This window comes from Salmo salar, chromosome 01, assembly GCF_965601325.2.
Source record: "Salmo salar chromosome 01, fSalSal1, whole genome shotgun sequence".
Classification (NCBI taxonomy): Eukaryota; Metazoa; Chordata; class Actinopteri; order Salmoniformes; family Salmonidae; genus Salmo; species Salmo salar.
In genome coordinates this window covers 83,879,825-83,907,635 of record NC_138291.1, presented here as the reverse complement: position 1 = coordinate 83,907,635, position 27,811 = coordinate 83,879,825, and the positions used below count along the sequence as shown (strand labels likewise).

At 43.7% G+C, this 27,811-nt stretch overlaps 1 protein-coding gene across 5 annotated transcripts in view; it reads left to right on the top strand.

Moving 5' to 3' along the window:
• rbfox3a (RNA binding fox-1 homolog 3a) overlaps window positions 1–27,811 on the top strand; it is a 748,768-nt gene that overhangs the window by 497,229 nt on the left and 223,728 nt on the right. For all 5 annotated transcript variants that reach the window (XM_014212871.3, XM_082977478.1, XM_014212853.3 and 2 more), the window contains exon 5: window positions 25,909–26,033. In XM_014212871.3, the coding sequence (XP_014068346.1) occupies window positions 25,909–26,033 (125 nt within the window). The remainder of the gene's footprint in view (window positions 1–25,908; window positions 26,034–27,811) is intronic.

Genomic DNA, 27,811 nt, shown 5'->3' with positions numbered 1-27,811 from the left:
TTAGTAATAATTAAAATGTAAGGGTGGCGGCACATTCAAATATTTTGGGGCGTGGTTTGCGCACAGCTCTTTTTGTGCAACAGTGAGTGAGAGTGTCATTCCAGTTGATGTAATCTGTTGTGTTATGACATTCTATATGACCTGCCAGTTATGGTGTCTTGTGAAAGACTCATGTGTGGCCTTGTGTCAATTGACAACCGTTGACTAATAGTGATTGGAAGCTTGACTCTTTTTATTGACTTGGATCTGTAGGGACAATTCAGACTGAGGAGTAAGTTTCGCATATCCCATGTGCTACATTCACCCCTCAAACATATTAAACCGTGACCACAGCATTGATCTGTGGTATATCCAAGTCACTAGAGGATGTCACGCTGCTTGCTTAGCAAGTACCACTTCTTCCAGATTCAGCCCATACCTGGCATGAACTTGGGGCCTCTGCCTTGCTAGTGTAGCACATGAAGCCTGAAGCATCCCCACTTGCACCAGCGAAATAGCTTTTCGCGTGTTGCAGACTGTTAAGACGCTTCAGGAGGGCCGTCACGTGTGCTAGCAAGGCAGAGGTTCGAGCTCAAGAAAGGTATGGGCCGAATCTGGAGGAAGTAATACTAGCTAAGCAAGCAGCGTGACGTCCTTTACACCAGCGTTTCCCAAATTCGGTCCTGGGTCCCACCTTGGGTGCACGTTTGGTTTTTGCCCTAGCACTACACAGCTGATTCAAATAATCAAAGCTTGATGATGAGTGGGTTATTTCAGTCAGCTGTGTAGTGCTAGGACAAAAATCTAATTGTGCACCAAGGGGTGGGGCCCCAGGACCGAGTTTGAGAAACCCTGCTTTACACGAGCACACGTGACCCCCTTCCTGAAATCTTACCAGCTGGTGCCACATGAAAAGCTAGCTATTCGCTGGCTCAAGCGGCGACACTTCAGGTTGAGGAGTAAGTTTCACACATCTCCATGTGCTACACATACTTCCAGCAGTTCGCTACACCGCTACAATGCTAAAAAAGTAGATAACTACTGATTTGAATTTAGTTCAACTACCACCAAGTTACTGCAAAATGTAGTTAAGTTACTAGTTAAACTACATGTAGTTCACTACTCGCCAACACCGGCCGCTGAGCCAGAGAAGCGCATATTAATCCTGCTGTAGTATTTATTGCAGCTAGCAGGTCAAACGAATGACAAAAATGAAAGAGTCACTCTGAAATATTCATGATGACTTTCAAGTCAGTAAAAATAGTTTTAAAAACCCGAATCGTGGTCTTTTCTTCACTTGAATGTGTAGATGGAAAAGTCATAGTTCTGCACTGCAGGCTTTGTTTGGAATATTTTGTTGGACACATAAAATACTTTTAATGAATTCTAACAGAATTTTCTCAATGGGGACTTTTTCCCCAGTTACTGAAATTAGGATCATAGATGGGTCACCATACTTCGGTCCCATACGGTAGTGTTGGGGTCAAAATGGAATTGCATGCGTGAGTTTGTGGGGTGGCAGGTAGCCTAGTGGTTAGCGCGTTGGACCAGTAAACGGAAGGTTGCTTGATCGAATCCCCGAGCTGACAAGGTAAAAATCTGTCGTTCTGCCCCTGAGCAAGGCAGTTAACCCACTGTTCCCCGGGCACTGAAGACGGGGATGTCAATTAAGGCAGCCCCCCGCACCTCTCTGATTCAGAGGGGTTGGGTTAAATGCGGGAGACACATTTCAGTTGAGTACATTCAATTGGACAACTGAGTAGGTATCCCCATTCCTCATTCCAATGTGAGACTGTGTTTTCCATTGATCCTTCCCACTTCAGGACACAGGCCCTGATTGGTTGATAACAAGAGAGTGTCTGTCTGCTCCCCAGTTGCAGGATAGCCCTGTAAGAGAAAGAGCCTCTGTTTGATCCAAAATGATGTCTACCAGTCACTAGAGCCACCCTTTCTGTCCCTTCTCTCCTTACCTTACAGTTATTTAGGGTTGCCAAATGATGGGTAATTTTCCCAAAATTCCCAGGATTTACTGTTTATTTCATCCTGATTCCAGGAATCTTCCTACTGGGATTTCTGGAAAACCTGAGAATTTGGGGAAAATACTGTAACCTGAATTTTGCAACCCTACTCACAGTTACTCTAAAGAATTGCCAATCATTCCCAATCTGTTGAGTTGCATATGTTCCTCTCCCAGGTGCCTGCACATGAATTAAGCCATATTTGTTTGTGATTGTTTATATATGATTTAACCAATATTTGGTATACTCTGAATAATTCCAAAGGAAAACAGAGAGACTTATATTTGCATGTATAATTTTGGCATATTTATGCTAATCTAATTGTTTGACAGTTGGCTGGCTTTGTAGTGCTTAGTCTCCAGAAAAACAGGGAATGCCAGAAAACACATGCACGCTCTCTCACACACATACACACACACACAAACGCAAACACAAACACAAACACACACACACACACTAAAGCTGTAATTTGCACTGTTTCAGGGGACTCCTCTGAAAGTGGCTGTAGACGTGAATGTTGCGTTGGTTAAAACTATAGTCTCAGAAATCCAACCCTGGAGAATATAATAATCTTTCTCATTATCAAAGGTTCTACAAAAAAACACATGAAGAACCATAAAGGGTTATTTTTCCTGGTTAGCCATGTTATATTGTTGAAATTCCATAGGTGTTATTACTGTGTTTATTGACAAGTTGAATCAGGTGTGCTAAGTCTGGAACAGCTTGAGGTTCCTGAGGAGAGAATTGAGAACCACTGATTTACACAACAGTTCTCAATTGACACAAGGCCATTTTATTTGGTTATGCTCAAATCAATACAGAATTCATATATCAATTAAGTTAAAATATCATTCGAAACATTAAATAAAAAAGTAATCAAACGGAAAAGTCATCAAATCATAGCTAAAATAGGAAGATCAAATCAAATAGTCGAAGGAAGGGGGAAATTAATCCAGCTCGCTCACTCCCTCGCGAGGGGGGGGGGGGGGGGCGATCAGAGGGAGTAATGGGCTGTGGGGCAACGGGGGTGGGCTAGGAAGGGCAGACGGTTTCTCAGAGGGAAAAAAACAAGCCCCGTTTCCCATACAGGTTGCAGGGGAGTGTGGAGGTACAGTTTGAGGCGGGATGGTTGTCTTTACAGATCTTACAGATGATGGCTGTGCAGGCTCCGGCCCTGCCCCAGTCCAGACGTGTCTTCGTCCATGACCCTCCTAGCCGTTGACTTGAGGGTGGCAAACCTGCTTAACCAAAGTTGTATCTCTTAGTCCTGGATGCACTTACTGTGAAGCTGTACTATAACTACCTTGGATTCTGTGTCGGAAAGGGGGTATTTTCTGATAAACAGTGTTGAATCTTTGCAATTTCTGAATTTTGACCAAAACTGTTCTAGAAACTGGGGGGTCTTGAAAATAGCTTCAAATGATTCCTGTGGCCCTGGGCGTTTCACCAGGTAGTTCAGGTCAGATGGCACAAAGCCAATACTTCTCTGGAGAACTGCCCTGCTGAATTCCAAGAGGGTCATGGTTTCTAGTGTGGCGGTGGTGGTTGTGGTTGTCGCTGCCCGGTGGTTGGCGGCTCTGTTCTCGGTAGCCTTGTTGTTGGGGATTAGCTGCAGCCTCACCTCGTTGTAGCAGTGCATCGCTCCTGGGTTCATCCCGGTCATCTTGTTCAGGTGGGGGGTGGGGTGGTTTTGGTTCTGGTCTTGATGATGTCTGGTCTGGTCCTGCAGGGGGAGAAATCACAAACCTCAGAGTGAGCAGACATCTGGAAGCCTGTGACCCTAAGGTCAATGGAGGCACTCCCCTGTGTTCTGCTCACTCCAGGTCCAGGTTGGTGTCTTTGGTCCTTCCTCTGGTTTAGGTGGTGATGGTGTCTGCTCTGGTCTCTCCCTCTATTGATCTGCTCTGGGTGATTGGCGATCAGCTGGTCCTGGCCTGGTCGGTGGTGGCCTGAGGAGGGCAGATGGAAAAAAAGAAAGTCAGGGGAGGAGAGCTGTAGGCCAAAGGTAGAGGGAGTAAGGCTCACCTCGGCAGCACTCTACTCACATCAAAGCCTGCAGTCTGTCGTCTCCTCCTCAGGCAGCTGGTCCGGTGCTGGATGCTGGGGGGATCTGTGGACTGGGGAGTCAGGTCGGGCCGCGGTCAAGCCACTGTTACCCACCCGTCTTCCCCAGTCCTTTCGACGATTCCGGCTTTGTCCGCTGGACCAGAGACAGCGCCAACCGTGGTCAAGCCACTTTTACCATTCCTGCCTCCTGGTCTGTCCAAAGAAAGGGATAGTAAGAGATGGGCACAAGCCCAGAAAATATCCACCACACAGACCTGTGCATAATGAGGAGAAACCAGAATCATTGGGGCTCTGTTAAATCAGATCCACTTTAGTCGACATCCGCATAGCGGTTGTTTTGGTGGTGTCGGAGGTGGTACTGCGTTTGAGCTGTCAATACACAAGTGGCTCCTGGCATTATACCTGAAGTGGACATTGACATTGGTTGCACGGAGTTGCATTAAGAGAAATCCCATGCATCCGTGTTTACAAGTTCAAACACTGGAATTTGCAATGTAATTGTCATCATTTCTATATGGCCTACACTTTCTCGTTCTGAACTTCTAATGCGAGTGGGATGGGTGTGGCTTCATGACAATGATCAAGAGCAGCTGCTCAACAATTTGACAGCTCCAATGCAGTTCCACCTTCGACACTGCCAGAACATCAGCTATGCGGGTGTTGGCTATCGCCGGTTAACATGATCTATTTGAATCTAGGCCTTGGTCAAAAGTAGTGCACTACATTGGGAAAGGGTTGCCATCTTCAGGATGCAACCGGCAAGAGTGGCACATTTCCAATTTGACAGAAGAAAAAGCTTTGAAGTGTACCAGAGGTCTGTTTTGCATCCGCAATATATTATTTGTGTTTCTCAGTGAAGCGAATTAAGGCTCTAAGCTTAAAGCCAGCAGATGAATGAGTCTCTCTCTTCCTGTCCGTATATCCACAGTGGTTCTAGAGCCAGTTTATGAATGATTGAATGAATGATACCACTATGAGGGGGCAGTGAGGTATGAGGCACAAATGGCACCCTATTCCCTATTTAGTGCACTACTTTTGACTAGAGCCCTATGGGCCCTGATTAAAAGTAGTATGCTAAATAGGGAATAGGGTTACATTTGTGACAGAAACATAGAGCTTTCTGCTGAAACATGGATCTCTCTCTCTCTCTCTCTCTCTCGCTCTCTCTCTCTCTCTCTCTCTCTCTCTCTCTCTCTCTCTCTCAGTGAGCCTGGCTCTGGCTCCCACATACTGTAGCGCCACTGCCGGGGGGGGGAACCACCAAGGCTCCGAGGTTGGGGAGGCTGATTGCTTGGGGCCCCTGGTCTGGCACGGCGGTCCTATAGGGCTGTTGGTAGAGGATCAAAGACTCACTGTGTGTGAGAGTGTGTGCATGTGTGTGTTTGGGCGCCAGGATAAACTGACAGGAATGGGGAGACCCACCTCTCCAGCTGTCTCTGGTGATGAGCCAAGCTGAGAGGGGGATGTAGGGAGAGGAGTATGGAAAGAGGATGGAACAGAAACGTGAAGAGGTAGAGATGGAGGGTGTTTAATTGAAATGTTTTTGTCCACTCTCCACGCACACACAGGCACGCACATAGGTACGTACACAAACAAACAAAAACACAAACACATACATCGGGCTGCGTGGTGGCAGCAGTGCCCTGGGTCTCAGCATGCTCTGGTCTGTTGGGGAATCAGCAGCAGGTCCAGGTCGCTGTGATTGGTTTTTAATGCGTTGCTCCTGGCCAATGGAAAATGGATCCCTCACACCACATTCCATTAAATACACCTGAGACAGAGAGGTCTAGGGCCAGAGACACACAGAGTCAGACACACAGAGAGATTACAGTCTCTGAGCCTCAAACTAAACTCCAGTTCGAGCCATTGAGCCCAGTTCCATCCCTCAAGCCTCAGTTCCACTCTTAGCCTCAGTACCCTATCTTCTAGGGTAATAGTAACCCAGCTTCAAGATTAGCTCATTCAGGCCCTAGCTCCAGTCCTTGCCCCAGCCCCTTATACCCCAAATTTATCCCCAACTCCAAGCCGATCCTCCATGACGACCTAGCTCTCAGCCAAATATTACTACTCCCCTGTCTATCCAATTAGCTCTCTCATTTCTTTATTAATATAGCAGTATGTTAAGTAAACACTCTGACGGCCCCGATGGTGTCTGTGCCAATTAAAAACATTTATAGCCCTGCTGCTCTCAGCTGTGTCTCTGTGTGTGTCCATGTGCATGTGTGTGTGGCATGTAATGATGATAAACAGTAATTTATGGATAAGTTAAGCTGGACTTTAGATTAATTGCAAACCTCTCAAAACATTTAATATTGTCAAAGAAACAGGTGGCAGTAAAATTCAATTATCACATTTTCTGGAAAGTTCCTTCTCTAAAACAATAACCTTATTCCTCTTCTGTTCCGTGTAGAGAAGGTTTCATTCCACTAAGCTCTATTTTTTTGCAGGGTTTTTATTGATTCCTTTTTCCCATCAATATTGCCTTGTGGTTGATTTTTTTATTTCGCCTGGTAGATATTCTCACTGTTGGTTTATATCTCTCTGTTGATTACATGGCATCTTTTCAGGACTCTCTGCGATAGATCTCTCAAGTGCAAACACTCAGGCGTGCGTGCATCCATGCATGTGTTCATGCGTGTGTGTAACAATGTACAGTGCATTATACACAGCAAATTGGCCAGTGTTACCTAGCGTAAATGTTTTGGTGTAAAAATGTCTAGTGTTGATTCAGGTGTTAAATTAACAGCCATTAGTGTACACTAATCCAAATGTTGGCGTTAATAACCAGTGTTAAACCAAAACTACGCCCATCCTTATCATATTTCCCAGTATGCTCTAATGCAGGTAGATTTTTTGGAAATATCTATGTTTGCATGTATATTGATTGATTGATTAATTCATATTATGCTACTCAAATCCAATCTATTACTTGGCCTTATTGCAGCTGTTACCAGTGGCGGATTTAGGTATAGGCAATATGGGCAGCCGCCCAGGGCGGCATCTTGCCAGGGACGGCATGGGGCACCCGCACAAAAAATCGGAATGGTGACATTTGCGCGATCGGTTTTCTATCGCTGGTTTGCACGTCACATCAATGATACCATGTCACCGTGTGGGACTGTGGGTCAATTAACCTTGTCGGAGTGGGCACCCTGATTCTAGTTTGTGAGCTAGGCAGGCTACTGCCTGGGAAGGTCTCCCACTCAGAAGTATGAGATGGGGAGGGGAGCGGGGGTAGGTTGACCTCAGGTCTCCCCACTGGAAGCCTGAGGTAGGGGGAGCGGGGGAATCTATCAAATAGCGCACCTCTAACTTTGTACAGTACTAATGCAATTAGCAAAATCAGTCACACTACGAAATGCTACCAAATAAACCCCTATTCATTAATAATACTGTGAATATATAGTTTCACAGATAGTGTTGCATTTTTTCTGGTTTGTGCAAAATCGTTAACAATAGTATTAAACCAGTCTGCACACCACCAAGGTGAATTGGTTAAGTCTTGGACTCTTGGTTGACAGTTTTGGGGGATGGGTAATGTATTGATGCTCGAGTGCCAAATCAACACACATTAGTTTCTATTTGTCTTTGTTACTTCTTTATGATATTTATGAGTCTTATTTTCATTTATATTTTTAAATGTTATGATTATTTATTTGTGTTGTTCCAAATGTCTGAATAAAAATTACAGTTAGTGCAGAATGGTGCTTTTTTTGTGGGGTGGGTGTGGGGGGGATGCCCAGGGAGCCATACAAGCTAGAACCGCCACTGCGTTACTGAAATGGTTGTTCTTTGTTTAGATGGTTTAGGTAGTCTCATATCTTCGTCATCCTAACCCGGTAGTCATTCTGAATGCAGGTTGCAGGTGATAAAAATTCTAAATGTTGGGTTTCCCCACTTTATGATGGTTCATTAGCAGATATTAGTAACACTGTTGCCCAGTCTGTCTTCTTCTCTTCCATTTCCTTCTGTTTTCTTATCTTCCCGAAATTATTGTGTTCATGTGCTGTGAAGAAGTTATGAAGAGTGACTCAAGCAGTTAGTGTTCAGAACTTTTGCTAGACAACAAATACAAGTGGTGCATTAGTAGAGAGCCTTTGTTTGAATTCCCCTTAGTACTGTAACTCAGTGCCCCAACAGTAAATCTGAGGCCCTTCATGTCTAGAAGTTCGCTTGTGCAGCTGCTTCCGCCTGCCTCACACCCATCTATATTCCCTAGCGTGTATGTGTCCGTTATCAGTGTGTGGGTTGTGTGTGTGTGTGTGGCTCTTTCCCACTGTAGATCACTCTGCTGTGAGAGGCTGTTGAAAACAGAAAGAGAGAGAGAGAGAGAGAGAGAGAGAGAGAGAGAGAGAGAGAGAGAGAGAGAGAGAGAGAATAACACAAACATTGGGACTGGGGTTGTGCCTTGTTTCATCTCCATATGCCCACTGCCTCAACACCATAAGACCAACTGGGGTACAATTTGTGAGTGGAGAGGTACATTTTTTACCCAAACACACACATAAACCAGAGGCCCCTCTGGTGTTGACTAGGATGTGGGCCTAGCTGACACAGTCATGCCAGAGAACTGACAAAAACAGGCTGCACTGTACAATGTATTGACCAGTAAGTTACTGTATGTGAATTTACAGTACAGCTACTGTAATCCATTTCATGGTAAACCAACATTTTTATTGTAATCTAATTTACAATATATCACTGGAATTACCCATGCCGCGACATGTTACCCAGTGTTCTTTGAAAGTTCACATTATTACATATACATTTATTTTGTGGTCCTTACAAACTTGAATTCAACCAAGGTTGATAAAATATATAACAGTCAGCAAGTTCAAGTCTGTAACCATTACTGAAAATGTTGTTGTAGTTAACAATACATTGGTCTTCAAAATGTTTCTAATTACAACAAAATATCTTATGCTATATCTCTGACCATCTCTGGCTAGTGGCAATACAATACTGAGATATTCATGGTAACTTGATGGAAGAGCAATGACACACAGTACAATACAGTAAAAATTACTATTAAACAGTAAGAGAATTACATACACTACCGTTCAAATGTTTGGGGTCACTTAGAAATGTCCTTGTTTTGTAAAGAAAAGCAAATTTTTTTGTCCATTAAATTAACATCAAATTGATCAGAAATACAGTGTAGACATTGTTTATGTTGTAAATGACTATTGTAGCTGAAAACGTCTGTATTTTAATGAAATATCTACATAGGCGTACAGAGGCCCATTATCAGCAACCATCACTCCTGTGTTCCAATGGCACGTTGTGTTAGCTAATCCAAGTTTATCATTTTAAAAGGCTAATTGATCATTAGAAAACCCTTTTGCAATTATGTTAGCACAGCTGAAAACTGTTGTTCTGATTAAAGAAGCAATAAAACTGGCCTTCTTTAGACTAGTTGAGTATCTGGAGCATCAGCATTGCCAAGAAATTGCCAAGAAACTGAAGATCTCGTACAACGTTGTGTACTACTCCCTTCACAGAACAGCGCAAACTGGCTGTAACCAGAATAGAAAGAGGAGTGAGATGACCCGGTGCACAACTGAGTACATTAGAGTGTCTAGTTTGAGAAACAGGCACCTCACAAGTCCTCAACTGGCAGTACCCGCAAAACACCAGTCTCAACGTCAACAGTGAAGAGGCGACTCTGGGATGCTGGCCTTCTAGGCAGAGCTCTTCTGTCCAGTGTGTTCTTTTGCCCATCTTAAGATTTTTTTTTTTTTTTGGCCAGTCTGAGATATGGCTTTTTCTTTGCAACTCTGTCTAGAAGGCCAGTATCCCGGAGTCGCCTCTTTACTTTTGACGTTGAGACTGGTGTTTTGCGGGTACTTTAAAGGATCAGCCCCTTTTTTTCAATTTTGGTCTAAAATGACATATCTAACTGACAGTAGCTCAGGCCCTGAAGCAAGGATATGCATGTTCTTGGTACCATTTGAAAGGAAAAACTTTGCAGTTCGTGGAAATGTGAATGGAATGTAGGAGATTATAACACATTAGATCTGGTGAAAGATAATACAAAGAAAAAAACTACAGTTTTTTGTATTTTTTTTTGTACCTTCATCTTTGAAATGCAAGAGAAAGGCCATAATGTATTTTTCCAGTCCAGGTGCAATTTAGATTTTGGCCACTAGATGGCAGCAGTGTATGTGCAAAGTTTTAGACTGATCCAATGAACCATTGCATTTCTGTTCAAAATGATGTATCATGACTGCCCAAATGTGCCTAATTTGTTTATTAATAACTTTTCATGTACGAAACTGTGCACTCTCCTCAAACAGCATGGGATTATTTCACTGTAATAGCTACTGTAAATTGGACAGTGGAGTTAGATTAACAAGAATGTAAGCTTTCTGCCAATATCAGATATGTCCATGTCCTGGGAAATGTTATTGTTACTTACAACCTCATGCTAATCGCATTAGCCTATGTTAGCTCAACCGTCCCACAGGGGACCCACCAATCCTGAAGAAGTTGAGGACTGTTTCTCAAACTAGACACTTTAATGTACTTGTCCTTTTGCTCAGTTGTGCACCGGGGCCTCCCAATGGACTGACGAGTTTCAGAAGGAAGTTCTTTGTTTCTAGCCATTTTGAGCCTGTAATCGAACCCACAAATTCTGATGCTCCAGATACTCAACTAGTCTAAAGAAGGCCAGTTTTATTGCTTCTTTAATCAGAACAACAGTTTTCAGCTGTGCTAACATAATTGCAAAAGGGTTTTCTAATGGTCAATTAGCCTTTTAAAATTATAAACTTGGTTTTGGCGAACGCAGCGTGCCATTGGAACACAGGAGTGATGGTTTCCGATAATTGGCCTCTGTACACCTATGTATATTTCCCATTTAAAATCAGCTGTTGCCAGCTAGAATAGTCATTTACAATATTAACAATGTCTACACTGTATTTCTAATCAATTTGATGTTATTTTAAGACAAAACATTTGCTTTTCTTTCAAAAACAAGGAAATGTCTAAGTGACCCCAAACTTTTGAACGGTAGTGTATATATTTTTTTACTTTAATTACAAGGGATTAGAGAAAGCAGGTTGGCTGTAGGCAGTTATGTTACAGCATATTGTAGCGTTTGGCGCCGGGTTCTTTGTAAGGCAGGGTTTACACATACAAACACACAACACCAGTCCAAGTGAAGGGTTAAACCGGTTTATTACTATCAGGCTTTTCAGCGTTATTGATATACAAAACCAAAACAAACAAAGTAAACACTTCATCCCCAGTGGAAGGTCATCCAAGCTTGGTCTTTGGGAAGGGCTCAACCTTGTTGAAATCATAATTTCCCCTCTTCTTTTAAACCACCTTCTCCACTGTACGTTACATCTCTCCAATAACCTCATACTGCTTCACCTGCCAGGGTAAAATTGTCATGGACGTCGTAGTGATTGGACCAAAATGCAGCGGGTATGTGAATGCTCATATTAACTTTTATTGAAGACTACACAAAACAAGAAAACTAATGAACGACGGCTAAACAGTTTTGCAGGCTAACACCAGCAGTGCAAAAACAACTTCCCACAAAAGGCAGGTAGAAAAAAGGGCTACCTAAGTATGGCTCCCAATCAGCAACAACGATGTACAGCTGTCCCTGATTGAGAGCCATACCAGGCCAACACAAAGAAATACACAACATAGAAAAAACATAGAAATACAAAACACAAAACAAACACACCCCTGCCACGCCCTGACCAAACTACAATAACAAATAACCCCTTATACTGGTCAGGACGTGACAAAAATGTAAAAAAAATAAGACAAAAAGAAAACCCAGGGCGCGGTTAAGTAGAGGAACTGATTGGTTTCACCTGTCTGCAGTTTTGGGTCTGATTATAACTGGAGACAGGTGTGGCTGTTCTGCTGCAGTCTATAAGTTTCCCCTGAGCTGTCCGTGGTCCTGCCTCTGGGGAATACTTCACATTGCTGTCCGTGGTCCTGGCAGCCAAAAACAAAGAAACCTCGCAGTCACATAACAGCCATCCACAACACAACCACTGAAACCGCTACAATATTTATTAATACTAGGTGTTTTAAATCTCTTGCACTTCTAGAGGCCTAAACAAAGAGTTCCATACTGGCTGTGGGCAATCACATCAAATGGACACGGGCAAACAGTCAACTGTTAAAAGACTTAAAGGTCCTGAAAAGTACTTTTTCTCTCATGGCTAAATACCAGGAAGTTTGAAAAGACAGGCTGAGTGAGCGAGGAGCTTATATTCATGAGCTCTTTGAAACACCTATGTCAAACAACTTGGATGCAGTGCTGCAGTAAAATTATTGCAAGCTAATTTGGTGATACACAACACTGTAATTCCATCAAACTGATATATGTGATATCAGTTTTTTATTTGCAATATATTTGCTATAATTTCTAAAAACCTGTTATATATATATATATATATATATATATATATATATATATATATATATATATATATATATATATATATAAAACAGATTTTTAGAAATTATAGCAAATATATTGCAAATAAAAAACTGATATCACATTTACATAAGTATTCAGACCCTATACTCAGTACTTTGGCAGCGATTACAGCCTCAAGTCTTCTTGGGTATGACGCTACAAGCTTGGCACACCTGAATTTGGGGAGTTTCTCCCATTCTTCGCAGGAGATCCTCTCAATCTCTGTCAGGTTGGATGGGGAGGGTCACTGCATAGCTATTTTCAGGTTTCTACAGAGATGTTCGATCGGGTTCAAGTCCGGGCTCTGGCTGGGCCACTCAAGGACATTCAGAGACTTGTCCCGAAGCATCTCCTGCGGTGTCTTGGCTGTGTGATTAGGATCATTGTCCTGTTGGAAGGTGAACCTTCGCTCTGGAGCAGGTTTTCATCAAGGATCTCTTTGTCCTTTGCTCCAATTATATTTTCCTCATCCTGACTAGTCTCAGTCCCTACAGCTGAAAAACATCCCCACAGCATGATGCTGCCACCACCATGCTTCACCGTAGGGATGGTGCATAGTTTCCTCCAGATGCGACGCTTGGCATTCAGGCCAAAGAGTTTTCTCTTGTTTCTCATGGTCTGAGAGTCCTTTAGGTACCTTTAGGCAAACTTCAAGTGGGATGTCATGTGCCTTTTACTGAGGAGTGGCCACTTTATCATAAAGGCATGATTGTTGGTGCTGCAGAGATGGTTGTCCTTCTGGAAGGTTCTCCCATGTCCACAGCGTAATTCTGAAGCTCTATCAGAGTGGCCATCGGGTTCTTGATCACCTCCCTGACTAAGGCCCTTCTCCCCCAATTTCTCAGTTTGGCAGGGCAGCCAGCTCTAGGAAGTGTCTTGGTGGTTCCAAACTTCTTCCATTTAAGAATGATTCAAGGCCACTGTGTTCTTGGGGACCTTCAATGTTGCAACACTTTTTTGATACCCTTCCCCAGATCTGTGACTCAACACGATCCTGTCGCGGAGCTCAACGGACAATGCCTTCAACCTCATGGCTTAGTTTTTGCACAGACATGCTCTGTCAACTGTGGGACCTTATATAGACAGGCGTGTGCCTTTCCAAATCATGTCCAATCTTTTGAATTTACCACAGGTGGACTTCAGTCAAGTTGTAAAAATATCTCAAGGATGATCGATGGAAACTGGATGCACCTGAGCTAAATTTTAAGTCTCATAGCAGTCTGAATACTTATGTAAATAAGGTATTTCTGTTTTTTAATTTTTTTTATAAATGTGTCATTATGGGGTATTGTGTGAAGATCGATGAGGAAAGACATTTATTTAATCCATTTTAGAATAAGGCTGCAACGTAACAAAATGTGGAAAAAGTGAAGGGGTCTGAATCATATCCAAATGCATTGTAGCCCATGTATCATAATTGTTTCTCTCTTAGTTGAGTAGGTATTGAGTACGATTACATGCACACAATAATGTGATTTTTGTGGATAATCAGAATAATATAATAGTTGAATTAAAACGTTGTCACGCTTTGCAAAAAGAACAATTTCCCTAATAATCCAGTTTACATGGACACATCTAAAATCAGGCTACCTGGTGCAGAAAATCGCCAATCAAAACAAAAGATATTCCACAGCGACCATGTTGTTTCTGGTCAGCATGGACATATAAAGTTTGTATGTGAAAACTACTTCTAAGATGCATACATTCAGTCCTTCCGAACTCACTTCACTCTCGATAAAGAGGGTGGCTCATTGGCTGTTGCTAGCACTTGCGCACATCAAATACACCGATTAAGGTGTTTACATGTCCTAATAACTTGAAAGATTGCTCAGAAAACCAGGTATTTTAATTGGCATATGCTTACTTCGATTTTAACCTTAACGCCAATTAAGATAAGCAGAGCAAGTTGTTTACATGAGTATTGCATAATCTGCCTGCTGCCATAATCACTTTAATATCACATTACTGTGCTTGTTACTCAGACTGGATATTATAATTATTAACTTTTTGACAAACCGAAACCCTTCAAGCTTTCTGTTTCGAATGATGCTGACATTTCCCACAGGCGAACCTATTTCACATCAAATCTCCCAAACCGGTGAAGGGGAAAAGCTGAATCAAATGAAAGCTCTTGCGCCTCCCTCCCTCACCAGTGTAATAAAGCTGTTGTGGTTGGTTCTACACTCCCATGTGCAGTAACGGCCGGTGCTCCTCCAGTGCAGATGCTCTTCACTCTCACCTCTCTAGTGATTTATCATCTCCTGTTTAATAATTAATCCCAACCGAAGCGCATGCAGACAAGAGAAGAGAGGAGAGGAAGGAAAGCGAGGAGGGGAGAAAGAGGAGCAGAGAATTGAGAAGAGGAAAGAGAGGTGAAACTGGTGAATAAAGAGACCATGCAGTGGTTTAAATCAGTTTATTGAATTCCTTTTTCAAAGGCTTGTGTGTGTACTCTTGCGTGTTAGCACCCTACCCGGGGGTAGCAAGGCTAGGGTCATAAAGCAGCCAGCCCTACGCCTGTCTCTGCAGTAAGGCTTGCGCGCGTGTAGCCGCACTGCTCTAACAATAAAGCGCATGTGGCACTGCGGCCTGGGAATGCACAAGTGCCATTTTAATATGGCTGCCTCCCAAATGGCACCCTATATAATGCACTACGTTTGACCAGAACCACCACGGACGAGAGGGAGAGAAAGCATTTTATTTTCAAGACACAATGCAGTTGTCTTTTGTCTTAACGTGCATTATGTTATACTACAGTCAAAAAAATTCTGGATTAAAAAAAACGCAGCGCTGTGTAAATATTGAACAGGAACAAGTTGAGTTATTTGACCCAGCCAGTTGGGCACTTACAGTGCCTTCAGAAAGTATTCATACCCCTTGACTTATTCCATATTTTGTTGTATTACAGCATGAATTTAAAATGGTAGTGATGGGGAAATGAAGCATTGAGGTTTTCCAGCCTATTGTGTCTCAAATAGGTTCATTATTCGTGACTTTGATCAACACAGTGGCACCTGCTGGTCAAAATTTAACACAACCAAATTATAGACGACGTCCCACACTTCATAGCGGGTGCACCGCGTAACCTTTGCCTTCTACCAAATCAATACCAAATCAATGCAACAAAATGAAGCTTTGGAAGTCATTGATCATGTGCTTCTGATAAAGTGATCAGAGTTGCAGAAAGGCTCGTGGTCAAGGCAGGAAGGCGGGTAAGGAGTTCAGAACAGGCAAGGGTCAAAACCGGGAAGACTAGAAAAAAGAGAATAGCAAAGGCAGGAGTACGGGGGAAAAAATACGTTTCCCGTCCCCCCTAGGGACGCCACCTGGCATCCTACCTGGGCGCATACCTGGTTGACCGGGGTGTCAACGGTGGAAGTCGGTGATGAGGGCTGGATCCAGGATGTCTCTAGCGGGAACCCAGCACCTCTCTTCCGGGCCATAACCCTCCCAGTCAACCAGGTACTGGAAACCCCTGCCACATGGTCGAACACCCAGGAGACATTTTACAATGTGTAGGCCGGATGGCCATCAATGACACAGGGAGGGGGGTGGGGCTGGGGACAGAAGACAAATAACTGTGAGACACAGGCTTAATCTTAGACACATGGAAAGTAGGGTGAATACGGAGGGTATGGGGTAACACAAGATGGACAGCAGTGGAACTCAGGACTCTGGAGATGGGAAAAGGACCAATGAAACGAGGGGACAGTTTGCGGGACTCTACCCGAAGGGGCAGGTCCCATGTGGACAGCCATACCCTTTGCCCAATGCGGTAGCGGGGAGCTGGGGTCCGGCAACGGTCCGCTTGTCGGCGATACCTGGAGGAGGTCTTGGGAATAGCTGCCCTGGCTCTTCTCCAGGTACGTCGACAGCGGCGGACAAACATCTGGGCCGAGGATACGCTGACCTCCTGTTCTTGTTCCGGGAAGAGTGGAAGCTGATTCTCCATTTGAGTGCTCCATGGGGTGAGTCCTGTGGCTGAACAGGGAAGGGTGTTCCGGGCATACGTCACCCAAACCGGTTGTCTGATCCAGGAAGTGGGATTGGTTGAGACTAGGCATCTCAGGGTGGTTTCCAGGTCTTGGTTGGCTCGCTCCAACTGACCGTTAGTTTGGGGATGGAATCCGGATGACAGGCTGGCCGACAACCCAATAAGGGTGCAGAATGCCTTCCAGAACTGAGACGAGAACCCCGATCGGAGACCAAGTCTACCAGGAGTCCATGGACCCGGAACATATGCTGCACCATAAACTGGGCCATCTCCTTGGCAGAAGGTAGTTTGAGGAGATGGATGAAATGGGCGGCCTTGGAAAACCGGTTGACTACCGTTAGAATGACAGTGTTGCCATCAGACAGAGGGAGCCCAGTGGCAAAGTCCAGAGATATGAGACCAGGGACGATGAGGGACCAGTAGTGGTTGCAGTAGGCCAGAAAGCGCTTGCCGTGGAGTCCTGTTCTGAGCACACACTGCACGTGGCGACATAGGCAGAGACATTAGGAACCATGGTGGGCCACCAGAAACGTTGTCGGAGGAAGACTAGTGTACGACGGGACCCTGGATGACAGGTCAGCCTGGAGGAATAAGCCCATTCCAGGATCCGGGATCGGACTGGATTAGGGACAAACAGCCGGTTAGCCGGGCCCACTTCAGGTCCAGGCTGGGAGCATTGCACCTTACGAACCAGGTTCTCAATACCCTAATCCAGTGGTAGCAAGGCATGAGGTAGGGAGAATGGTTTCAGAGGTCGAGGGTGTGTCAGAGGAACTGTATAGGTGGGAGAGAGCGTCAGGCTTCACATTCTTGACCCTGGGCGGTAGGAAATGGTGTTGAATCTGGTAAACAGAAGGGCCCACCGAGCCTGCCTGGAGTTGAGGCGCTTGGCTGTACGGAGATTCCAAGTTTTTATGGTCGTCCAGACCAAGCATGGCTGTTCTACTCATTCCAGCCAGTGCCTCCACTCTTCCAACGCCATCTTAACCGCCAGGAGTTCTCAATTGCCTACATCGTGGTTCCTCTCTGCAGGATTATTGTGACGATGGGACAGGAAGGCACAGGGATGAAGCTTCTGATCCTGGGTAGATCGCTGGGACAGGATGGCCCCCACGCCAACATCCGAAGCATCAACTGCCGCCACAAATTGATGCAAGGGATCCGGATGGATGAGGATGGGTGCTGTTGTGAACCCATGCTTCATGTCCACAAAGGCTTTGTCGACAGCTGGAGACCATTTGAACGGTACCTTGGAAGAGGTGAGTGCAGAGAGGGGGGCCGCCAGGGTGCTGTAGTCCCAAATGAAACTGCGGTAGAAGTTGACATAATCAAGAAACCATTGCAACTGCACCCTGGATGTTGGTTGAGGCCAATCCATCACTGCTTTCACCTTTCCAGGATCCATCTGAACATTGCCTTCAGCAATAACATACCCCAGACAGGTGATAGTAGTGCGGTGGAACTCACACTTCTCGGCTTTCATGAACAGTTGGTTCTCCAGGAGGCGCTGAAGGACCTGTCTGACATGAAGAACATGTTCTTGTGCAGATCGGGGAAAAAACAAAAACAGGATGTCATCAAGGTGCTGCTTGAAGGCAGTGGGAACGGCAAAATGGGCTCCAACCCAGGATGGAGCTTGTGGTCCAGTCAATCACAGGATTGTGTTTTTGTAGCCAGGAAAATCCCAAAACAACTGGAACATGGGGAGATGCAATGAGGAACCGTGGTCTCACTGTGGTTACCAGAAACCCGTAATTGAACAGGCATAGTACTATGGGTGACTTCCCCTATAGATCGGCTGTCCAGTGCCCTAGCATCCATTGGCACAGAGAGAGGTTGAGTGGGAATACCAAGCTCAAAATTTATCGTGGCATCCATAAGACATTCATCAGCCCCAGAGTCAATGAGCACTCGGAGAGACTTAGATTGGTCTCCCCACAGCAAAAGCATAAAAAAGGGTGTGCGGGTGATGGGAATTAGGGAACTCTCAGTCTGACTCACCATAGTGCTGGTACCCACTAAAGACAAGGGTTTCCTAATAGGGCAGGTAACAATAAAATGTCCTGCCCCTTCACAGTACAGACAAGAGTTACTGTTTATCCTCCGTGAGCGTTCCCCAACTGACAACCCAACTGCATAGGCTCAGGAGTATCCAACTCACCCATTGTAGATTCACGAGAGTGCTCAGGTGGCTTCGAATCCTCTCGTAAAAGCTGCCTTCAGAAACTTCCGGATTCCCTCGAAGGTGAACGAGCCATAGCGGGTGCACGGGTGTGCCCGAGACCAGACCTCTCAGTCCTACGTTCCCTTAGGCGTCCATTGATTTTGATGGTTAGGGCGATAAGGGAGTCGAGGTCCACCGGTAATTCCCGAGCAGCTAGCTCATCCTTTACATCCTTAGATAATCCTTGCAGAAAAGTATCAAGAAGAGGCTGCGGATTCCAAGCACTCTCGGCGGCCAATGTGCAAAAATCAACCGCATAGTCTGCCGCACTAACTTGATGTAAGTTAAGCAGTTTACTGGCCGCCTTTCTCCCAGTTACCTTTCTCACCTCCGCCATAAATTCCTCCAGATGACCACAAATGGCAGATTGTTGCTCCCAAACTGCCGTATCCCGCCCTTCCCGACATTAGCGTAGTGATATACGCTATCTTCGATCAGTCTGAAGGAAACGAAGATGGCTGCAGCTCAAAAATAAGCGAGCACTGAGACAGAAAACCCCGGCAGGCACCAGGATTCGCCGAATATTGCTCCGGAGGTGGTAAGAGGGGTTCGCAGGGAGCCGGGATAGGCTGTACCAACTCACCAAAGATAGGGGGGAAAAAATTACTGGGTGATTAGGGTTTTTCCAGAGGTGGCAGGCAGCCTCTGAGCTAACATGGTCGTGGCGTGCCATCAAGGAGCAGAGCCCTTCCGAAAGGCCCTGTAACAACTCCTCATGTTTCTCAATGGTGGCTCCCTGCAGGGAGACAGCGTGGCGGAGCTGGTCCAAGTCTGCTGGGTCTGTCATGGCCAGTTCGTACAATCATGACACAAGGTGAGACCCAGATGCAGATGGTTGGAGTCTTACAATGTTTAATAATCCAAAAGGAGTAGGCAAGAGAATGGTCACGGACAGGTAAAAGGTCAAAACCAGATCAGAGTCCTGGAGGTACAGAGTTGCAGAAAGGCTCGTGGTCAAGGCAGGCAGAATGCTCAGGCAGGTGGGTACAGAGTCCAGAACAGGCAAGGGTCAAAACCGGGAGAACTAGAAAAAAAGAGAATAGCAAAGGCAGGAGTAAGGGAAAAACCGCTGGTTGACTTGGAACAAACAAGACGAACTGGCACAGAGAGACAGAAAACACAGGGATAAATACACTGGGGAAAACAAGCGATACCTGGAGGGGGTGGAGACAATAACAAGGACAGGTGAAACTGATCAGGGTGTGACATTTTACAATGTTACGTCCTCAGTGTGAGCAGTATATTTTTGGATGCAATGTTCAGACAATCACAGAAGTAGCAACAGCATAAAACAATTCTCATCCAAATCGGACAATGTTGGCTACATTAGTTCTAGCGGTAACTGAGTAAAGTGTGAGCTAACAGAAGAGGTCAGATTTTGCCAATTCTCTGCTGATAGAAACCATAATACGAAATAGCTAATAGTGATTACTATTTACAATTCATAACATCATGTGTGAGCTCACCAGTGATCTAAATAATTGAGTAAATCACTTTCTAAAAGTCTAAAATAATCAGACGGTGGGTAGAGTGGGCGCACCACCATGTTTGTTTTTCTGCATCAACCAAAGATACGAAGAGGTGACAAGATGAGTTGATTCTGTTTGCAATATGCATGTTGAAGGGAGTGAGTCATCTACAATCATTCACTTCCGGAAGTTTACTCGAAAGATGAGTGAGCCATCCCTATAACATTGCTACATCATCTTTGGTCTGACAGACGTTTCTGTGAAACCCAGAATGCGTTGAATGATGTCAACAAACATGGCTCCACACATACCCGGCAAATAGCTTAGCATTAGCTCATCATAATCTGTACAACCTTCCCAAAAAATATTTTACACACATCACATGTCCATTACAATCTATGCAAGAGGAGGAATGCATGATTTATCACCAGTACTTGAAAACGTCAATAAAACAGTAAATAAAGAAATTATTATCCACATAAACCATTTTCTGATAGTGATTTATTGATACAAGTGGCCCGTGGTGGTGTTAATATATTGATTTGTCACCACAGATGGTTTGTCTACTGTTGTGGCTAGATGGAGTAGCTAGGCCTACAAAAGCTCTATCTAGTGGTCGTGTCCGGGACCACAGTAGTCGACAACTGTAGCGTTGTAGCTAAACCCTAACCATTTTCCTAACCTCATTCTCTTAACCTTGTATGTTAATTCACCCTAACTGCTGCGTTAGTTCTCCTAACCTGCCACGTTAATTATCCTAATCTGCTATGTAAACAAACCATTGGTGGAGTCAAATCATCAGTATTACCACACCGGCAGCCAATCACGTCACCCCTGACACTCACTTGGAGCTAGGGCTGTTATGGTGACCGTATTACCGCCACACCGGCAATCACGAGTCATGAAGGCAGTCAAATTCCACGTGACCATTTAGTCACGGTAATTAGACTTCTCCAAGCTCTGATGCTGCTGATGGTCATTAGTAGCCTACTAAACTTGCTAACTGCCTGGTACACAGCACTTTATTGTCCCTCTAGTCACTCTGACACCAATGCAATGTAATCTAAAATCTAATCAAACCTCATGAGCTGATGTTGCACAACCTTTCTATAGGCTTTGCAATTGCGTGAGAAAACAGTGATGGCCTCTATTAAAAAGAGGAGGATCCCATCAGTTTTCGATAGACTAGGCCTACTATATTTATTTATCCTCTTTCCTAATATTAAGCATATTGCTTCTCTTTACAACAGAAGTATAGCCTACTTGTCTGGCATGAAAATGAACCTTGGGAAATGCATCATCCATCATCCATTTTTTCCCTTGCCCCTGTTTTGAGACAGGTGCATGGTAGTGGTCCATTCTAAATCAAAACAAATTTCACACATACTATTTTGTATATGTAAATACAAGGTTAAATAAAGAATACTCTGATGGGTGACAATATTAGCCTATAACTTGTTATTTATATACTATCGCTTTTGAATGATGCCCAGCATAAGGCAAGAAACAATGAATACCTTTTTTTGTCCCATACCTCATGTAGCCTAGCCCATAGGCCTGTATGTTTTGATAAGGTGGCCAAATAACTTGTTAAAATTAAGCACATGAATCCACTTTACAATGGGTGTAGAGCCTAAATGGCATACATACGCAGCATGTGAGTTTCAAGTTTGAGTAAGATAATTTTCACCATAAAAATGCACCTTTATAATGAAAGCATTACATGCATAATCGCATTTGATAATGGTGTTTTCCCACTAATGAAACATTCATGCTTATAGCCTACTGATGTGTGTGCATTGCTGCACTTATACATAAAATGGCTTATACTTTTCCATTAAATTTCACCAGAGAAGAAGGCAGAAGTTTTACGTGCCCCCAACCGATTGTGTATTTTTGTTTGTTTATTTGAGTTGTTTGTGACTTGTATTTTTTACTTATTTTCTACATAATGTTGCCGCTACCATCTCTTACGACTGGCAGAATCCTTTTTTTCCTATAATGAGTCTGACAAGCCTGACGCGAATGATACTGCTTTCTCGGGATCAGGCCCAGATCCCCGTGATTTGCGTGAAGAGGATAAAATGGGGCTGGAGGGTGGGCTGCCTTCTGAGAATTTGTAGGTGATCGAATAAACCCCCACTTCCTTCCAATCTGCAAGCAAACCTGCAATCTTTGGACAATAAAATAGATGACCTACGCGGAAGATTAAACTACCAACGGGACATTCAAACTGTAATATCTTATGCTTCATGGAGTCGTGGCTGAACGATGACACTATCAACATACAGCTGGCTGGTTATACGCTGCACCGGCAGGATAGAACAGCGGTGTCTGGTAAGACAAGGGACGGCGGACTATCTATTTTTATAAATAACAGCTGGTGGACGATATCTAAGTCTCGTTCTATTGCTCACCTGAGGTAGAGTATCTCATGATAAGCTGTAGACCACACTATCTACCTAGAGAGTTTTCAAAGACCCCAGCATTGTTGATTAGGGGCTCGTAAGTAAGCATTTCACTGTAAGGTCTACCTACATGTGACTAATAAAATTTGATTTGAATATAATGTGAAGAAATAGTTATAGTTTATCAACAATTTAAGCTAAACGTTCTGATCTGTTGCGTCAGACTCATTGTCTAAAATAGTTTTTGGGATGTTAATGGTTGTATTAATTTAGGCTCTATCGCATCCCACAACTGTTCCAGACCATATTTGGAATATTTATTTCTCACACAGAATAGAATAGGTCAACATTTGTACTATGGGGGATAGTAGATTGACATAGGCTGGTGCTTTTGCTGTTTTTTAGGCCTACTCATCTTGTTGGCTGACAGAGTAAATGTCTTCTTCCAATATATTCAATATGCACCTCGGAATTTAATTAGGACGTGTGCAGTTGCATCCCCAATGTGTCTATCTTCACTTGTAGCCTGTGAGAAAGACCAGATCAGGTGACAGAGAGCCATGTGTGTGAGATGTGCTTCGGAGCATGCAGCACACAGGGAGAAAAGAGTTAGGCCACTGGCAGCAAAAGTCATGGATTTTTATAGGGGGCTTTACAGCTGCACAAAGAGGATCCTGTTGGGTAATTCAAGGCATTATCAAGTGTTTGTCAAATTGTGAATGAGAGACTGAGGAAGTGTGTACAGCCTGCATAAAAAAAACAAAGCAGAGCTTACGCCTTTCATGCAACTTTTTTCAAATCATTATTAGAGTCGCATCATGCACCCTTAGAATAAATAAAAAATCAAAACATATAGCCTAACATTTGTACCACAACTGAAGTTACATAAATAACTCTAAATTAAGCACATAGGAGTACCTGTTTCTTTGTTAACAGCTGAACTCAGAATATCCGCATGTGCGCACTCCCTCAAATGGTTTGGAGAAAATATCCTTTCTAATGTTTTCAGCTTTGTTAAATTGTATTCTTCATACTATAAAATACTATCAAATAATGCCATGGAATTCTCGGAGAATCTTGTCTGCTAAATAAACTAGTGTAGCCCACAGCCATATGTCATAGCCAGATCAGGACCTAACATAAGGACAACTCAGAGTTTAAGCCAATTTATGTATAATTGCAGCAATGCGCACACGGCATTGTGTGCACATAAGCAACAAGTGAAATGATTACCGAACAAGGTTTTTTGTAATTGGACATATACAGTTCCATTATGCAATTATACTGACAATATCTCACACACCTCCCCACTCCCTCATCATCCTCTCCACTCCCCCATCCTCCCTACTCCCTCATTCTCCCTACTCCCTCTCCAAACAGGATGTTGCTAGAATACAAAAGCTGTCCTCAATCTTCAGCAAAGAAAGATGTCTAGTTCCAGTTAGGATGTTGGCAAGTTATAGTATGTTCAATACTTTGTGTGTGTGTGTGTGGTTTCTGAAAGTACAGAATAAAGAGGAATTATTAGCAAATAAAATAAAATACCAGGATATAGCATTAAAACAATATTACAATGAAGTAGCACAGTAACTGAAGGGCTCCACAAGGACTCCACATGGGGCAGGGCAGAGCTAAGCTAATCAGGCCAAATTAATACACAGGCCAGTGCAATGGTCATGATAATGCCAGGACAGCTTCAAAGGATACAACACAAGCTAATACTTATTTGATGCCTTTAGCATTTGCATTGTTTTGCAGAATTAATAGAAACATGTATAAGCATAAGCACAATTGAGTATAGTAATAGAGTAATTATTAGTAAGGCAAACAACAATGAAGGCAATGCGGGAGCCAGCTGGAAAATGTGTCAGGGGAGAAAAGTTCGGGGAGGTTGTGTTCTGACTGGAGATGCAGAAATGTCTGCATACTTAACCTGAAAAAACACTGGGAGAGTGCTTGGGCTCTCATCGAAGAGAGAAGTTTGTCCAGCTCATCTAGCTTATCCTTGCCTACATTAGCATATCATGCCTCAAACGTACATCGTCCGCTACAGTGAAATGGGCAACTTCTATGTGAATTAATGAGGAGGCTGAGCGCATCTAATTTCAAACTGTTCTTAGAAAATCATGTCAAATTGAAACATAGCCTCTAGATAATTAGCAGGCAGCGTGTCTTGGTTTGAGGGCAGCACGGTTTAACTGTCCTGTTGCATTACAATCACATTTTAGAATAGTGAGCAAATTCTGACATCACGTGCATGAGAAAACTCACACTGGGGGTACTGTTAGAGATATTTAGAACTCGAGCATGAAAAAGTGAATAAAAACTCAATAGATGGCTAAATTAAACCATCTTTGGGAAATCCAAAGGAGTGGCCTATTGGGGGTGTTGCTTTCAGATAGATATTTTTGGCCACCCATGAGAGTAAACTTCATTCCTGTTCATTGTAAGTTTGTACATTGAACACTTATAGTTAACCACATTACAGACTTTAATATCAAATTAATATCATTATTTAAGCTTTGTTAAAGATACAAAAGTGTCAGTACTCAACCTTAAAATATGTTGACAAAACAACCGAACAGATAAACTGGAATGACAATTATTCTTACAGGTGGCCAAAAATAACTATCTGAAAGCCACGCCCATACTAAGCCATGTCTCCAATCTTCTGTTCTGACCCAGTGTTTCATAGCTCAATTTCCCAGAATCAACACCCCAACCTGGCTCTTTTTAAGTTTACATACCAAACAACCCAGCATGTTTTGGTATACAGACACAAATCCTCTGGATCCCTCTCTTATGCAATGAGACAACAGTACAGTCCTCTTCCATTTTATTTTTGAGCTGACACTGGTTTATAAACATTACACTTATTGTTTTTGGGCAATGTGTGAATGATGTGCGTGTGTGTGTGTGTGCCGTGTTTATGCTTGCTTTTATTCCGTGTGCGTGAAAATACAGTTTGTCGCTCCATCTTTTTCTTCCTGTGTGTTTCTCTCCCTGACATGTCCAATAACTCTGTCCAGGAAGTTCGCTGTTTATTAACTCAGTCCATTTCTTTCTTTCTTTCTTTCTTTCTTTCTTTCTTTCTTTCTTTCTTTCTTTCTTTCTTTCTTTCTTTCTTTCTTTCTTTCTTTCTGTCTGTCTGTCTGTCTGTTTGTCTCTCTCTCGCTCTCTCTCTTTCACTGTCTCTCTCTCTCTTATCTTTTTACGTTATTTTCTTTAATATATTGTATGACATCATATTTGATGCATTTCTGCAAGACATTTACCTATCATGTATTTCTATCTCCATAGAAACCAAACCAGGAACTGGCTTGTGTAAGCAGCAGGGAACCATTGCTCTTTTTGGCAACGTGGTGTACAGCGGCCTGCTCAACGAGCACATCTGGCATTTCGGGGTACCTGTCGTCACCAGACTGGTGAGTTTTTGGGAGTCCTTCCTTCCTCTCTGTCTGTCGTCACTTACTGTGCTGTGATTGGTCTCTGCTCCATCATGGATGGTTGTTCTGTGCCAATGCTATGTTTAAAAAACCTGCAGTCTTGAAAATGTCAGACACACTGTAAACCCCAAGGCATTTTTAGTTCAAATACTTCTAGTAAAGTGTTCTCAAAGTCAAGTCCTCACACTGATCTAATCCTGGCAGTAATTATGAATGCAGGTTGCGGGTGACTACAAGTTCCAACTGTTGGAAATCCTAACTCTGGCTAGATTCCAAATATAATTACACATCACTTTGCAAGCCAGCATAATGTGACTTGCAGTTACAGTGAGGGAAAAAAGTATTTGATCCCCTGCTGATTTTGTACATTTGCCCACTGACAAAGAAATGATCACTCTATAACTTTAATGGTAGGTTTATTTGAACAGTGAGAGACAGAATAACAACCAAAAAATCCAGAAAAACGCATGTCAAAAATGTTATAAATTGATTTGCATTTTAATGAGGGAAATAAGTATTTGACCCCCTCTCAATCAGAAAGATTTATGGCTCCCAGGTGTCTTTTATACAGGTAACGAGCTGAGATTAGGAGCAAACTCTTAAAGGGAGTGCTCCTAATCTCAGTTTGTTACCTGAATAAAAGACACCTGTCCACAGAAGCAATCAATCAATCAGATTCCACACTCTCCACCATGGCCAAGACCAAAGAGCTCTCCAAGGATGTCAGGGACAAGATTGTAGACCTACACAAGGCTGGAATGGGCTACAAGACCATCGCCAAGCAGCTTGGTGAGAAGATGACAACAGTTGGTGCGATTATTCGCAAATGGAAGAAACACAAAAGAACTGTCAATCTCCCTCGGCCTGGGGCTCCATGCAGGATCTCACCTCGTGGAGTTGCAATGATCATGAGAACAGTGAGGAATCAGCCCAGAACTACACAGGAGGATCTTGTCAATGATCTCAAGGCAGCTGGGACCATAGTTACCAAGAAAACAATTGGTAACACACTACGCCGTGAAGGACTGAAATCCTGCAGCGCCCACAAGGTCCCCCTGCTCAAGAAAGCACATATACATGCTGTCTGAAGTTTGCCAATGAACATCTGAATGATTCATAGGTCAACTGGGTGAAAGTGTTGTGGTCAGATGAGACCAAAATGGAGCTCTTTGGCATCAACTCAACTCGCCGTGTTTGGAGGAGGAGGAATGCTGCCTGTGACCCCAAGAACACCATCCCCACCGTCAAGCATGGAGGTGGAAACATTATACTTTGGGGGTGTTTTTCTGCTAAGGGGACAGGACAACTTCACCTCATCAAAGGGACGATGGAATGGGCCATGTGCCGTCAAATCTTGGGTGAGAACCTCTTTCCCTCAGCCAGGGCATTGAAAATGGGTCGTGGATGGGTATTCCAGCATGAAAACGACCCAAAACACACGGCCAAGGCAACAAAGGAGTGGCTCAAGAAGAAGCACATTAAGGTCCTGGAGTGGCCTAGCCAGTCTCCAGACCTTAATCCCATAGAAATGATGTGGAGGGAGCTGAAGGTTCGAGTTGCCAAACGTCAGCCTCGAAACCTTAATGACTTGGAGAAGATCTGCAAAGAGGAGTGGGACAAAATCCCTCCTGAGATGTGTGCAAACCTGGTGGCCAACTACAAGAAACGTCTGACCTCTGTGATTGCCAACAAGGGTTTTGCCACCAAGTACTAAATCATGTTTTGCAGAGGGGTCAAATACTTAATACTCATTAAAA